The sequence below is a fragment of the Stylophora pistillata genome, chromosome 6 (assembly GCF_964205215.1).
Source record: "Stylophora pistillata chromosome 6, jaStyPist1.2, whole genome shotgun sequence".
Lineage (NCBI taxonomy): Eukaryota > Metazoa > Cnidaria > Anthozoa > Scleractinia > Pocilloporidae > Stylophora > Stylophora pistillata.
In genome coordinates, this window is record NC_142524.1 from 14,689,180 (window position 1) to 14,704,818 (window position 15,639).

Consider the following 15,639-nt stretch of genomic DNA (forward strand, 5'->3'; position numbering starts at 1 on the left):
TGTTCATCAAGAAGCTACAATAGAAGGATATCAGTACTTTACCTCCTTAGATAGAGCCTTTCAATCACTTATATCTGAAAACAATTTTGTCTTGGCAATAGGGTGTACTGCAGTTGCTATCTATTGTAAAGGTAACCCTGGCTTGAAGATATTCGATTCTCATGCAAGGGATATTTATGGTAGAAGACATCCTCATCTTTTGAAGCTTTCGAAACGGCCCCGATTATCCTGACCAATAAAAGGAGAATGTAATATTCTTGTACTGATCATCATCCGCTGGCCAATTTCCCAGTGTCTCTGAGAGGTCAATGATATCTGTTACAGGGGGTTGTGAGGCCTTGAGTCGATATTATGTTTCAGTGTTACGTGCGAAAGTACCAACAATCTTTCTGTAATTCGAAAAACACATTGCATTGCTACCTAGCTACTTAAGATGGATAGATCGTCTTGTGGAAGAGAAAATTTTTATTTCGAAATGGAATCAGCCCAAAAGGATACCAAAGCAGGAGCGTACGATGATGTTGTTTGCGCGATAACAACAACGCCAAAGAGCTTTGATAAAGTCCATTTGGGTGGACATGAGAGGCACACAGAAACTACAGAGAGTTCCATTCAAGCTCTAAATTATGCCCTGCATTCACAAGCTGCTGTGGTGCGTCGTCTTCTGTGCATTTCGGTCGCTGTTGTTACCATTGCTTTTTTGACAGCGGCTGCCACTTTGGCATTGGCTTTATTCTTGATTATGTATAGAACAAATGATGTGGCCGTGTCGTCTAACAAAGACGGACCTTTACAAGGTAAGCAGACTACCGGGAGAATTGCAAATTCAGCGTATTTTACTTCACTATAGCTTACTGCATGATAATTAAGTTGTTCGCATGGTGAGCAAGCCAATTTGTGCGAAAGAAGAGAATAATAGGGCTTCCTCCTCTTCACAATGGTTATCATTGCAGATTAAAAAAAAAAACCTCTATCCTTGCAAATATTGATCTAATGAAGACTGAATTGACTCTGAGAGAAAATGATGATTTAAACAATGGGGATTATGGAAGTTTTAATTTTTCAAAAGGTGTATAATTGATATTTAGTGGCAATTTATATTTAGTTGCAATGAATATTTAGTTCGGCCCAGGCATGTCATGCAGATTAAACGCGAGACCGGTAAACAAAGCTTCCTAAGCCAACCGAACAATTCAAAGGCAAACCCAGTAAAATACATTAAAATGATGATTATTAACTCTGTGGGAGTCATTTCATCAAATGTAATGAGGAAAAAAACAAACCACTAATCATCAACGAGTCGAACAATTACAAAGAAAACTATGGAATCCTGGAAAGAAATGACTGTTCAAACATATGCACGATCATAAGCTGTTTTCTTTAACTTTCCGGGAAATTAAGAAGCCGCGAGACTTAATAAGGGTAGGGTTACCCAAGGTAGAATTTTATTTCCCGACACGTGACACGCAATTTGCTGAACGCATGTTACACGTGAACTTGGTTACGCGGATTCCGCCTTACGAGTAACAGAAATCTCAGTGGTGAGTCGGCCAGTATCAGGTTAATGCCAATGTTGAAGTTTATGTGGCAAAATATAAGGAGAAAGATGGCAAATTTTGAACTCGGCAATAAATGAAAGGAAAAAGTCATTAGGTTCATCATGAACGTGCTATAACCTGCAGGACGCGTGTCACGCGGAGCTCAACGTATAGTCTCTGCGGCTCTGTGGTAGAGTTTCGGAGCACGGTATCCGAAGTTCTTTGTCCCACGCTCCAACGATCTTGACAAGACAAATGCATCAACAACTGAAACATTGTTATTCAGAGCGACATTGTTAGTACTCCGTGGATGTCATTTGCCATTCACTTATGCTATTCCTAATTTTGATTGTCAGCTATTTTGGATTCATCATTTCACTATTCAGTCAATGATAAACGCAACCTGCATTCGTTTTAGACTCGAAGCTATCACAATTGAAGTTTGAAGCTGAACTAAAGGCAATGAAGCAGAACATCTCCATGATTCAATCACGCGCTGCTGATAAAGTGGTGGGTAGCTATGACGACCATGCGCTTTATTAATGACTTTTACTTTTATTCAATGATATACTCTTGAGATACAAGCTTCAATTCGTTACTCGGCCAAAATGTCAGTTAAATCCAGTATCCTCCAGGCGAAGAATGTTTACCGATGTATGCGTTGTCTTACATGGAGAAAAGTACTTAGTTCATCCTTCCAGCTAAAAGGATAATCTTGATAATTAGGTGAAATTTAAAGTATTTGGCATCAAAAATATTGATCCAGGGAACATCAAAGCTGAAATACAAACACCACAGCACAACATTCTTTGCAAATTATTCATTCTGAGAGTCGCATTTTATTTGATCACGAGAACCTCTTTTATTTTAGTATGCCGAGGAACTCAAGAGGCTGAAATCAAAGGTAAGTATGGTTACATAAACCTTGAATTTGAGCTAAACTGCCTCAGTGTGATTGTTGCTTTTTTTTCTGCGAAGATTATCTTGTTCCCACTGTTTTGAGATACAAAACTTTGTCAGTGTCCTCGAACTTAAAATGCACTTTCCCAGCACACTTAAACTGTTTAATATTTAATATCGGTATTTCATGTCGTAAAAAACATCGCCAAACTTCGATCACTAATATAATCACCTTTTTCCATCTCTCATCATAATTTTCATCACTACGTCAGCTTTGAATAAGTATTGTGTAAATGTTAGAACAAAATTTCCCAGGTTTTAACGTGATGAACTCAAGTGGAAAGTCAGCAGAATACGAGAAAAGCTTATAAATCACGAGCTTCACCCAGAGTGATTAACAAGCTTTTTTAGACATGATTGTAACTAGCGTTAAGCAGAGAGAAAAATTTATTTATCATCTATTCGTCGTCAAGTCGTTGATCCTCAATAAGCCCGTCAAAAGGCACGACTTACCAGTCAAAGCGCCCGAAAGAAAATAAACGACCCACCACAAGAACTGAATGAATGAAATGATATCAGAAAACTGAAGAAACAAAGTGGTATGCAACATGAAGGTCATCATTTAGTGCTCAAGAGTACTTAAATATGAACAAGGAAACCAAAAATTTTTGTGGTCAGAGTAGTATTCTGCCTCTGCAATAATGGAGTAACACTTACAGAATGTTTGCAAACCTGAAGTACACTTATGTTTTTTTTTCCTCGTGACTTTTTTTCCTATTTTGATGGCTTTGAAAATTCTTACCTCAAGAAAATCTGGACTCTCTGAATAGTGATGGACTAAGAGGAGAGAAGTCGCAAGACAACATTCCCTAGCGTTACTGGGAAGTTTAACTGCCTCTTAGCTATTCAACTCGCAAATCGATATTCCTTTACCAAAATTTTTCGCATCCCGTCAGCTTCAACAAGAGTTTACTCGGTGGCCTTGCAAAAACTAACAGAACTAAGAAAGCTTGGCAAACAGTGACTTCATGGCCCGATAAAACACAGGTCTGAAGAGAATACTGACCAATCACACAAAGTGTATTGTGCACAGCTAAGTTCGGAAAAATTACGTAACCGGTCTTGAGTATTGTAGCCACAAATATCAAAAGCAAAAGGTTTTATGATACATGATTTCAAAATAATTTTGTATCATAATATCTATGCAACGGGTATTATAGAGAAACACTACATGAAAACTATGCTTTTACAAAATGCAATATATATATATGTATATATATATATATATAGATATATAAATATTGTGGGAGGAAAAAAGGTCGTAACTACATTTCCCGACAAGCCTGTTTCGTGAATCGCTTCACTCTTCAGGGGTTTAATGAAAGAATATTCATGTGACTATCGTTTATATACTAGGAAAATTTGCATAATGCGCGGTAAACTTAAAAACTTTAAAGTTCAATAGATATATATATATATTTACTACATCGCTCGCAGCGCCCGTGGGCAAGATGAAGCGAATCCTGTGTTCTGATAGGCTACCCGCCGAGCAGGTAAGATGGGCCCATCTTTCCCGCTCGGGATTGCCTGCATTGATCCCGCGGATGAAAAAAATAGAATTCGAATTTTGAAATTTTTGGACAATTTCAGCGATGAAAACGCAGTAAGTGGCGATAAGATATAGTAAAAACAAAGAAAACGGAAATGACTCTCGTGAGTTTGTTGTGTTACACAATTGGCTTTCTTCCAGGCCCTCGAAGTAAACAAGTCATTTGCTATATGATAAATCCTTTATTAGCCAAGCTTGTTCGGTGAAGATGGCCTGGTTCTTTTTTCGCATTTTTATGGACCTCCACTTCGTATCGGTCCATGAAAATGCAAAAAAGAACTCGACCAATATCCAGCCATCTTGACCTCACGCTTGGTTAATAACGCATATATATAGACATAAACTATATTTGTATTTATCTACACCCGTGTTCAAAAACGTTTGAACAAATTGGGAAATATATATAAATTTTGAAAATATATATCAAATACATATCTTTTCTTTTCTCATCAAAAAGAGAAACTTTTTGACGAGAAAAGAAAGGATATATACATGATTTTTAATATATACTCCTGTATTTTCAAATTGCAACGTTTTTGAAAACGGGTGTATAAATCATGGTTGACATGTTCACCTAAAATCTGCTCAAAACGTTTTGCTCTGTTTGGTTGGAAAATTATATCACCATCATTATCATAACTATCACTACCTTCACTACTGCCATTATCATTATTGAGATCGCTCTCATGTTCACTTCTTGATCCGTTGCTGACATATATCGCAGATATTCACAGTCATTTACTCATCACTTCACAGGTTTATTACGAACCAACAAAATTAGCTTGTTAGCTCATTTGGTAAAGCACGGCATCGGTATCGAAGAGGTCATGGGTTCATTTATTTTTTAGGCCTTATTTTTTATCACTGCTTAAGTAGTTTTCATTACTTGGACAAGAAGATCGCTCTTACATTCATTTCTTAATTCGTAGGTCATGTATGTTATGTAAACGCGATCAATTCATTCGCGGCTCCGACGAAGGGCTAACGCTCGAAACGTCAGCTTTTATAACCGTAACGGTGGCCAATTTAGCATTTCAACCTTGTTGATAGATTCAAATTAATTCAGAAGATAGTATGTTATGTAAACACGATCAATTCAGAAGATAGGTCACAGTCATTTTCATAGTTGTTATGTTATTGGAATTAAATAACGTCTACAAAAGCCTTTCCGCACGATTGTAATTAAAAATAGTACGACCTTTTTCCATTTTTTATCGCTTACATGGGTATGCTAGCTAAAAAATGAAAATAGAAAAACAAGATTTTCATTATGTAATTGCAGATAAGTGAAATGGAGGAGAAGATTTCAAGCTCGGACAGGGGTAATATCTCAGATAACGTCCAGGTACATAACAGACATCAGTTGATAGGAGAAAATAGGCCATTTTTCAGAGCATGGAGATTTCTCGCGCTTACACAATCATTTATTTACATAGAAAGATGACAGAATGGTGTTGTTTCTTAGGTTTACTCTTAAGTTCACTCATTTTCCTCTTACTATTTTCCGCCCATAGAAACAGGATGAGGCAAAGCTCGACATTGAGATTGTAAAATCAATGAATGCTACCCTCAATGAAAAGCTGAAAGACGTTCAGCAATACATGTCCAGTTTACAGCAAATGGTAAGTTGAGTGACGTGAAAATAATGGGACATGCAAAACAAGTGTGTGTGTATTGTATGCCCATAGAGATAACAAACATTGTAAAATTTTCCTTTGCTTCAGGTAATAAAAGTAAGCAAAGATCCAGGACCAAAAGGACCACGTGGATTCAATGGCACAAACGGTCTTCCAGGGCGACCTGGATTCAGCAATTGGACACTTTGTTCTTACAAGCACCTAGCCAGCGTTGGTCAAAACCCATCATCCTATGCAAATCAAGTCGTGCAAAAATCTGAACCAAAGGTAAGTCACACCATGTATATTTGCATATTTTAATTGATATATATAATTAACCACCCTGGGCTCGGATAAATGTGCCCTTTGTGGAGAGGTCAAATCAGAAAATTGGAAAGTTATTTGTGCAGAAGATAGATACATGACAAAATGAAAGTACCGTATTTCCTCGAATAAGCGCCTACGCTACAATAAGCACCTACTCTCGAATAAGTGCCCTCCCCCAAATAACCGCTCACCCCCTCAGCCAAAATATCAAATAAGGGCTGCCCTTCCCCCCCCCCCCGAATCTAACTTTCTCAAATTAGAAGGGATACAAAAAATACCTGTTTCTGTCGCCAATTTATTTCTAACTTTTTAACCTTCAACCACAGCGGAGTTAGTACAGGAAAATGGTTTCCTTTCCGTTAACTCACTTTCACTTATTTTTATCTGCATGTGCTAGCAAAGTTTCCTTATGTGCGTTATCGATTTTTTTTTTCAATTGCTTGTCGTATTGCTGCACTCTTGGTAAATGCCGTTAACTTCCCAGGCTCAGTTAGACCGTTTCTGCGATCATAAAGTTACTTGGATGAATTTAAAGAAAACATATGAATAAGAATGATAACAATCATTATCAATCGAAATGTGGCCAGCAACCTTGAAACTGTATGAGCCATGCACATGCTTCACTTTGTAAGTTCCAATTGCATTGTCGTCATACAATGACTTCTTGGCTTATTCCCTGTCATATTTCAAGAAAATAAGTCTTTACCCTTTACTTAAACAAACGAAAAATATTAACTTTACGTATACGTGGATAATGTTGTCATTCCTGTTTTTCTATTACAGATTTAGCTAAAATACAGTTACAGGTCGTTGAAAGGAATACTTGATAAGAACCCCCCCCCCCCCCCCCAACCCTTGATTAGGCCCCCTAGTGTCCGAAATTTTGAATAAGCGTCCGGGCGCTCACTCGAGGAATACGGTATACAGCATTAGCTAAACCAAGAATGGACGTTTAGAGGAAAAAATCAGACAGAATGAAACTCTGTGTTCTTTAAATCCACAACAGCAATGGCGACTATCGAGAACTCAGGCACCCTTCGAAGTGCCTAGGTAATGAATTCAAGATGTATGAAAGCGTTTGTCGCAACTGAAACGTAAATAGATTGTTCTCTTCTTTGCAGGGTAAAAAGTTCCTTGGTGTTAGCTGTGACAGTAATGATGCAAAATTTGTGCAGTTGACAAGCACTGAATCTAAATACAGTATAAGCTACCAATGCAGTTGCAAAGAAACTTTAAGGAGTGGAGATGCAAAAATTTATTGCTTCATGCACTACTGGGAATGCCCAACTTAAATAGCCATGAGCATTCGCTGCTAATCGTGAAAAAAGGGCGTCAGACAATGATTATAAAGTCAAAGTAGGAATCTACTTGCTTTGTGTAAATAATTTGCCATAGTCAGTAATTTGTAGTCATAGCTGATGTGACGTCTCGATGCGCAGAAAAGTCGAAACTGATCATGACCCTCGTGCGGCAAAATAATCGTTGAATCTATAGTTGATTAACGATATTCAAGTGGTAATTACAAGCACGCTGTCTTGTTGAATTAGAAAATCGCCGCTTTGGGCAAAATAGAAGGAGATATATTGAAGTAGACGCCAGTTGTTTAAATCCATTTTCGCGTTTCGCTTAGCTGATGCAGTCCTCTCTAAAAATAACTGATTATCCAAATAAACGTAAAATGACAGAGAAAAAAATACAGTGTGTAACGAACTATCTTGAGTCAACCATGTTTCTGCTCTTGTCTGAAATGCTATCTCTTCTACTTAGTCAGTCTCTGAAAGATATATTTTTGAAAATTCCAAAACAGCGTGCTTCTCTACGTAGTACTGGATGGGAATGATCATTCAAATAAAGCATGTGAGGGTCACAATTGCGTCAGGTAAAATTAAAAAAACAGAATTTTTCTTCATCATTTTGCCCAAGGTAAGCGGATGGAACGCTTTCATAATGGAATATTGTGTTGCTATAGGAGAAAAAGTAAGGATTAATCAGAAAAATGTCGCGGAAAACAGAATAAAGTTATAATTCATGCTTAATCGGATCTGCTGATTAAGCATGAACGAAACGTCCTCAAATGAACAAAGCCGTGAAAGTTTGTAAGCAAAAGGGCAGAGAATTGTGATTAAAGGATGCAAGAGAAAGACAAAAGTTAAAATGTCTTGTGGGAAGTCATTTAAGATAGCGATGATATCAACTGTAAATGTTGTATCTGTTTTTGCGCGTTTACTTTCACTAGTTTATTACATCAATTTTGAAATCACTAGTGGTTCCTGTAATCTGATTGGCTCTATTTGGTGCGATTTATTCACAAATCGCACCATCGTTTTGCTCTAAATCGCATCATTTTACGTTTGACTGAGTTTTTGACACATGATGTCAAAGTCTTTCTGTTTTGCATACAAAACTAGATGTAAAAGCATTTCTGGTTCCACTTTTATCTAAAAACCGGCTCAGTTCTGCATCAGTAAAATATTTGAATTGACCAGGTCCTGTATTTGGGCGATTTCAAAATGGATGTAATAAAGTGGTAATTGAGCCTCGTGTCGTGCAATTTTGGTCTGAAATCATACGCGTGATTTCAAATCAAACTCGCGCTACTAGTATGTGAGAAAAAGATTTTTGTGAAATTGATTCCTTTCTCTGTTAAGCTTGCTTAAATTCAATTTTATCACCCCTCGGAGTGTTTCCTCCTTACGGCGATAAATTACTAATTTTGGGCAACGGTATGACATAGCGCGGAAATGGCTAAAAAAAACTAAAGTTAAAGATTTTAACCGTCCTTTATTAAGAATTTCAATTAGTCCTTTATCTGATAGTTCTCATCCAAAGTATTCATTAATTTTCCAGATGTAGTACTCAGTATCCCCTGGGGATACATGTACAAAGCGATCGAGAGCGAAGGGAAATATCGACAAGTTTACATTCCAAGAGGTTCTTCTTTCTGCGCTTAAATGTTTACCCTTAAGAATGCTTGGCGAATGCCTTGTAAAGTTCTAATCCTATTATAGACCTTAAACAGTCAGACGAAAACGCCAAGGAAGATCTCGATTAAGAAATGAATTTATGTCTTTAATTAGAACTTGTGATTAGATGAGTGTGTTAATTTTATCGCCACAAACAACGCCGCTGCTCAACTTCAGCAACGTATGTGATGAGCAATTAGCCGAGTTCCGAATGGGAGCTTAGATAAGTTGCCGTCGAGCTCACAGCACGAAAAGGCAAATTTACGTCGGCTTGAACGCGACGTAAATGCAACGTAAGTTTGGATTTACGCGACCTTACGCTCACGTAAACGAACCGTAAAGTCAACGTTTACGCTACCTTTAATCAATGGCGTAAAGGTGCGTAAATGAACACTAAAACGATTGACGTGAAGTTGGCGGAATTGTGACGTAAAGCCGCTTTTAAACAACAGCGTAAAGGCAGTTTAATGGTTCTGTAAAAGTAAATTTACGCTTCCTTACAGAGCATTTTCTTTAGCATAAAGTTGGCGGAATTGTGACGTAAAGCCGCTTTTAAACAACAGCTTAGAGGCAGTTTAATGGTTCTGTTAAGGTAAATTTACGCTTCTTTAAAGAGCATTTTCTTTGACATAAAGTTCAGCTGTATCAGGCTCCCAAACTCGATTTTAGCCTGCTGTTGATGCACAGAAGCTAGAAAATTAGTCTTGAGTGAGCTCTAACATTTCATGAAGAAACGGAATAATTGTAATGAGCTTTTCGTCTAAAAAGGGAGCGAGTAATTAAGATATCAAACACTTCATATATCTTTTTGTCTTGTCAGGCAAAAAGCTTTCCTCAAATTCATTAACAACACTTACTTTGTTACAAAGCGGTGTCAGCTCTTTTTATTGCTCAACGTATTTATGATACATCCGTAACTAATGTACAGAAACTTCATAATAAAAATGTCATCACTATTCAATTCAAGATCTGGGAATTATGAAAGTTTTCTAATTTTTAATTAAAAACGTGTGAAAGCAATTTCAGAATTTTATATTCAGCAGGAAAGGTCACAAAGTTTCAAACAACTGTAAACATAAAAACAAAGTTTAAAATTTATCCAAATATTTACAGCAAACACTCTAATGTTTGTTGTCCATAACATGGCTTCTAAATCTGAACTGGAACCAAGAAAAGTGATCAAAGTTTATGTACAATATGCATTTGTGTTTTTCACTTCAGTCAATATTCAAGTGACTGTTGTCACGTGTTCTTTTTTTACTCCTTTTTGTTGGAGGAAAGATGCTGCATTTTTTATAGGGGCCTTTTACTACGCATTGCAGGCCTGGCGCTCTGTAAAGGTGTCACAGTCCGGCTTCTGAGAGGTGTTGCAGTTGTAAATGTAGAGCCGGTGGAGGGAGCAGCAGGCCTGGTTTCAGTAGAATGTGTTGTACTAGGACTGCAGGTACCAGTGGAAGGTCTTGGTGGTGTTGGTCTGGCACCAGTGGAAGTTGTTGGTCTGATTCCAGTGGAGGGTGGCGTTGGTCTGGTTCCATTGGAGGGTGGTGTTGGTCTGTTCTAGTGGAGGGATGTGTTGGTCTGGATCTAGGGGGGTTGAAGGTCTAGTGCAGGGTGAACTTCCAGAAGAAGCCATTGCAGGACTGGCAATGGTAGAAGGTGTTGCAGGTGTGGTGGTTGGAAGCTCTCTTACTGCCCACTGTAGGTGTTCAGTGGGCGGATCACGTTTTGATGGCCGGCGATGGACCTTTCGGATGGCAAGATTTTGTCTTACTCGTTTGTCTAGCCTACCCAGGTAGGCTTCATCAAGGGTTTTCTTCACATTTTTTAAACAAGTCCGCTCTCACGGCAACCTTTTAACCAGAAAGCCAGAAAGTCGTGATTCTCCATTCTCATCATCTGACCAGTCAGATTCATCTGAACTTGTTTACTCCATGCTGCCAGCTGCCTTCTCTATTTCCTTTTTCTTTTCTACAGACCATGGCATGGCTTTCAAAGAAGAAAGTCTCCTTTGAATTTTCTGGGCAAATAATAAAAAAAAACATGGCTTTAAGATAAAAAAAAAATAAATAAAGCATGATTGCATTTGTATATTGATATACTTATTCCGCATAAAAAGATTTTCTCATCCCATCATTTCACACAGTAACAATTCACTGTTACAATTGTCTCACACCCACAAACAAGAAAACTCAGACCAAATTAAAAGAAATGTTAATAAATTTGCATTTAAATACAATATACAGATTTAGCCAAGGGTAAAAGCAGAGTTCCTCATTTTTGTCTTGTTCTAATAAACTTTGACAATACTTGAGCCCACGGTCCAATGAAAATCTGTTAACTGGTCAGCACTCAACTTTGAAAAACCACTTGGCCTGAGCCCATGCTATCGTCATGTGATACTAGTTGCACCCTCCTGTTGGGGAATCCAATTCCAGACACAATATTGAATTTTTGCGTTCCTGTTGTCTTTTGTTAAAAAAGAGAGTAACACTCCACACATAAGTCACTGTTTTGAATTATATTTTGGTACATGTAAAAGATGTGCCATTTAGCTAAAGTTAAAATTAAAGTAAACTGTGTATTTGTTTTGGTTAAATTTTATCCTTAGTTCATTTTTATTTTTCTAATTGTTTCAATAATATGTTACCATACCCAATATCAAGGGAGAATAAAATTTGAACCAAGGATCAAATTGAACCACAACATACTATGTTCACACAACAATATTTCGGTGTTATTGATAATAATAGCAAAAACTTACATTTCGCATTCTCCCTTGTCTCCTATAGAGGGTGCCATGTCTCTCTAACTTCCCTTTTTAGCTCTTGTAGAAGAATCATGTAAACTCTTACAATAGGTTGCAGCAGCACCTATCCAGAGAAATGATAATTTTAATACAACAGCACTGATTCAGTCATTTAATAATGGTAACACCTTTACTTTCTTTACTCATTCAGAATACTGTAACATACCGCCTCCCAGTTAGCTCAATGGATAGAGCGCTGGACTGTTGTGCGGAAGGTCGAGGGTTCGAGCCCCGGCCGGACCAACACTCAAGGTCTTAAAATATTTGAGAAGAATTTGCTACCTTTCTATAACATCAAGAAATGGTTAGATATTCTAGTCTTCTCGGATAGGGACGAATAAATGGAGGTCCCATCTCCTGCAGGGTTGGGGTAGGAGACGTTAATTTCCCACACACAAGATTACTGTGTGATGGATGTCCTCCCCTGGGGTGGTATGGGTGGGAAGGTGAGATTGATAGACTGGAGCGGGTGCCAGAGGCGCCTGATATGCTGACGTCTGTTCTCAACCTTACACTGCACCTGTAATTCAGCCTCTGGGCTGCAAGTGGTCAGATATAAACTATATTCATATTCATACCATTATAAGGTGCATCTAATGAAGATTTAAGACCCTTATGTATGTAATTTCATAAATAGTTGTTAGGGGTAGAGGCTTAAATACATGTATAAAGACAGATTGAGATAGAAACAGAGGGCTTAAAAGTTAGAGGTGTGAAGCCAAAACTCAAGAACAATAATTTAGTTTGAAAAATAAGATGGACTTCTGCAGTGTACATGTATAAGAGCCAAATGTTAATTTGTGCAGATGTGATCACTCAACACTCAGATTTTGTCATCAGTATAAAATGAATATGTTGTTTATTCTCCTGATAACTCAAACTCCCAATAACGCGAACCTTTTTGCATTTTCTCTGAAGGTTCAAGTTATTGGGAGTCGACTGTATCACTGTTTCTCATTTCTGGTGGAATAATTGAAGGCAATATCTATCAAAAGCTGGTGAACAGCCTGACAAGTGTGTAGATGTGTTTCTTTGAGCTACATTCAGTTCCTGGCACATACTTCTTAATTCAGCTGTGGACCAGGGACACTTATCAACTCCACAGTAATCAACCACCACTGCCTCAATCACTGTCTTAGTGAAATTTTGATTTCTCTCTGATGAAAATCTGTGGGAAAAGAAACATTGCACAGGGGGTTAATTAAGATCTGTAGCAGGGGGGCATACTGTAAAAAGGGCTCACCCAAGCATATGGGTGGACATGTTTTCAACAAAGCCCAGGTTTAGAAAAAACAGCTAAGCAAATTCAGGCTCACAGGCAGTCAATTTGCCCTGTGCCTAGTCCTTAATTAAGCTCCTGATTGTAATACAATAAGGTTTTTACTGGAATATATCTCATTGGAAGTAGAAGTAGACATCTATATTTGTACAAGATATTTATCTATTTTTATACAAGATAGCCCCTTCAGTGTAGTAAACAATGGTATCAACAGGGTCCTGTTACCCACTCATCCCACCCTACAGGAGGACATCCATCACACAGTAATCTCGTGCGGGGGAAATTAGCGTCTCCTGCCCCTAACCCTGCAGGAGACGGGACCTCCATTTATTGGTCCCTATCCGAGAAGACTAGAATATTTAATCATTTCTTGATGTTATAGAAAGGTAGCATATTCTTCTCAATTATTTTAAGACCCTGAGTGTTGGTCCGGCTGGAGCTCAAACCCTCGACCTCCCGCACAACAGTCCAGCGCTCTATACATTGAGCTAACTGGGAGGCGGTTGGCTGAACCGCCTCCCGGGACAATGTATGGGAAGGTTGTACTGGGACAATAAAATCTGCCTCAGTCTGTTGGACAAAGACTAAGGGCTAATATAACTTCTTCGAAGCAATCAAGGTTATAATAAGGGATTTATTACACACCATGATTACATGTACATTACCTCATTGATAGGTGACTGGAATAAAACTCAGGCGAGCAGTTGACCATTCTCTTTCATCAGTGAAAACTTATTTGAAGAGTTTGCTTTTACAGTAAGATAAAATTTAGTCTCAAGCGAAATGAAATATTACAAAAGAATATACTGGACAACTCTCTCACTAATTTCCACTAGCGATTTGTATATTAACAGTTCGTATACATTCCAGTTTGCTTGATGTATCTATACACTTTAATTTCAATTACCATGACAACTTGACATTTAACATAAACAATCTCAAACTTCAGAATGATGTTGGACACAACAAAACGTTGATTAGTATTACTTTTCATATTGTTAAAACGCTTCAATGAGCAAGTTATATTTTAATTCTTATATTTACTAGCTTTTAATAATAATAATAATAATAATTTAATATTTATATTGTGCAAATTAACATGTGGATATGATCAAATGCGCATCAAAACACTTTTCGGGGGACTTTGGCCAGACTGCATCAGCAGTTTACAAACAATCAAAGGAAAGTTATTTGGGTGAGGTGGGAAGCATGCTTTCAGTTTTCTGAAAGTGTCAAAACAACTACATGTATAAATAGGAACAGCAGTAGCTATAAACAAACTGGATTATCACTGATATTTTAAACTTGACCTAAAATATGCTCAAAGCATTTCATGTCTGTAACTTGAATTTTAAATGCAAGCTTGATTTGTTTGCTCGGTCATTCAGGTCGTACAGTTTACACGTAGTCAGTGTAGAATCTGTGAAATCCAAATTTCTGTGCAAATCCTTAATCAGTATAAAGCATTCTTGCAACTTCGATCACCACTTGTAAATGTGAGTAAGTATATTGTCTAAAGAATTTTCTGCTATTTTCTTCTGTCAACTCTCGCTCAAGATTGAATTTTACATGTATCTTGCTATCAAAGCAAACACTTTTTACACATGCATGTGCTCCATAGGCGGCCCAGGCTCTGTCACAGGCTCTGTCACAGGCTCTTTCACAGTGGATTATTATAGAGCTTGTATAGTGGTTTAGTTGGACTTGCTTTTGAGCTCCGTAAATATAAAGTTGTGTGAAATAATAAAAGAAATAAAGTCTCACCTTCATACAGAGTAGTCTGTGCTGTTCTTGTCGCAATTTGAGGTCGTTTTGCTGTGTTTCAGCTCAACGTCCTACCACTACCAAGTAAAAGGGAAGGTAGGAAACCTCTGTCTCACACAAGCTCGCCAAAATCGCTCGAAAAACACACTTAAATACTTCCCATTGAATCGACACTTGGCAGCACGAAAGCCAAATAGTTGCCCTTCAAGTTCATCAAAACAAATCCCACAAAAGTTGGGTTGTCGAGCAACCAGCCCAGCAAAAATCTCAAATTGACCGCCATTTCAACGTCGTTAGCATACGTGTCCATCAAAACCTGTGCAGTCAAAAGTTCGTTACGACGCGGTCAGCCTGGACACTAGCAAAATTAGGCCCAACGGGTAGCCCCACGATATGAATGATTCAGTCAGAATTAAATACCAACCCACACGTGGAGTGAATATTTTGCTAAATGGCTATTGTCAACTGTGGCCAATGTTTAGCAAAACAGCCAGCCATTTAGCAAAATATTCCCTCCACTTGTGGGTTGGTATTTATTTCTGACTAAATCATTCATATCGTGAGGTTACCCGTTGGGCCTAATTTTGCTAGTGTCCAGGCTGACCGCGTCGTAACGAACTTTTGACTGCACAGGTTTTAATGGACGCGCATTCTAACGACGTTGAAATGGCGGTCAATTTGAGATTTTCGCTGGGCTGGTTGCTCGACAACCCAACTTTTGTGGGATTTGTTTTGATGAACTTGAAGGGCAACTATTTGGCTTTCGTACGGTTCTGTTATCAAACCACGCAAATAATGGAGATTTTGCGTTGCTGTTTTGCACGGGACAACTTAGAA

At 38.1% G+C, this 15,639-nt stretch overlaps 1 protein-coding gene and 1 pseudogene across 2 annotated transcripts; one reads left to right on the top strand and one right to left on the bottom strand.

The window, feature by feature from the left end:
• The first annotated feature begins 353 nt into the window (after positions 1 to 353).
• Positions 354 to 9,746, top strand: LOC111340693 (uncharacterized). The gene is made up of 7 exons (XM_022947579.2): positions 354 to 797; positions 1,957 to 2,048; positions 2,410 to 2,442; positions 5,330 to 5,392; positions 5,562 to 5,669; positions 5,772 to 5,951; positions 7,112 to 9,746. Exons 1-7 carry the CDS (start codon positions 434 to 436, stop codon positions 7,280 to 7,282), a joined length of 1,011 nt encoding a protein of 336 aa, XP_022803314.1. The 5' UTR covers positions 354 to 433; the 3' UTR covers positions 7,283 to 9,746.
• Positions 9,747 to 9,806: 60 nt separating this feature from the next.
• Positions 9,807 to 15,115, bottom strand: LOC111340695 (uncharacterized; annotated as a pseudogene). Its single transcript, XR_016002448.1, has 4 exons — positions 13,704 to 15,115; positions 12,821 to 12,927; positions 11,715 to 11,823; positions 9,807 to 10,970 (listed from the first exon to the last, which is right to left on the bottom strand). The product of XR_016002448.1 is annotated as an uncharacterized LOC111340695 (transcript).
• Positions 15,116 to 15,639: the final 524 nt, after the last annotated feature.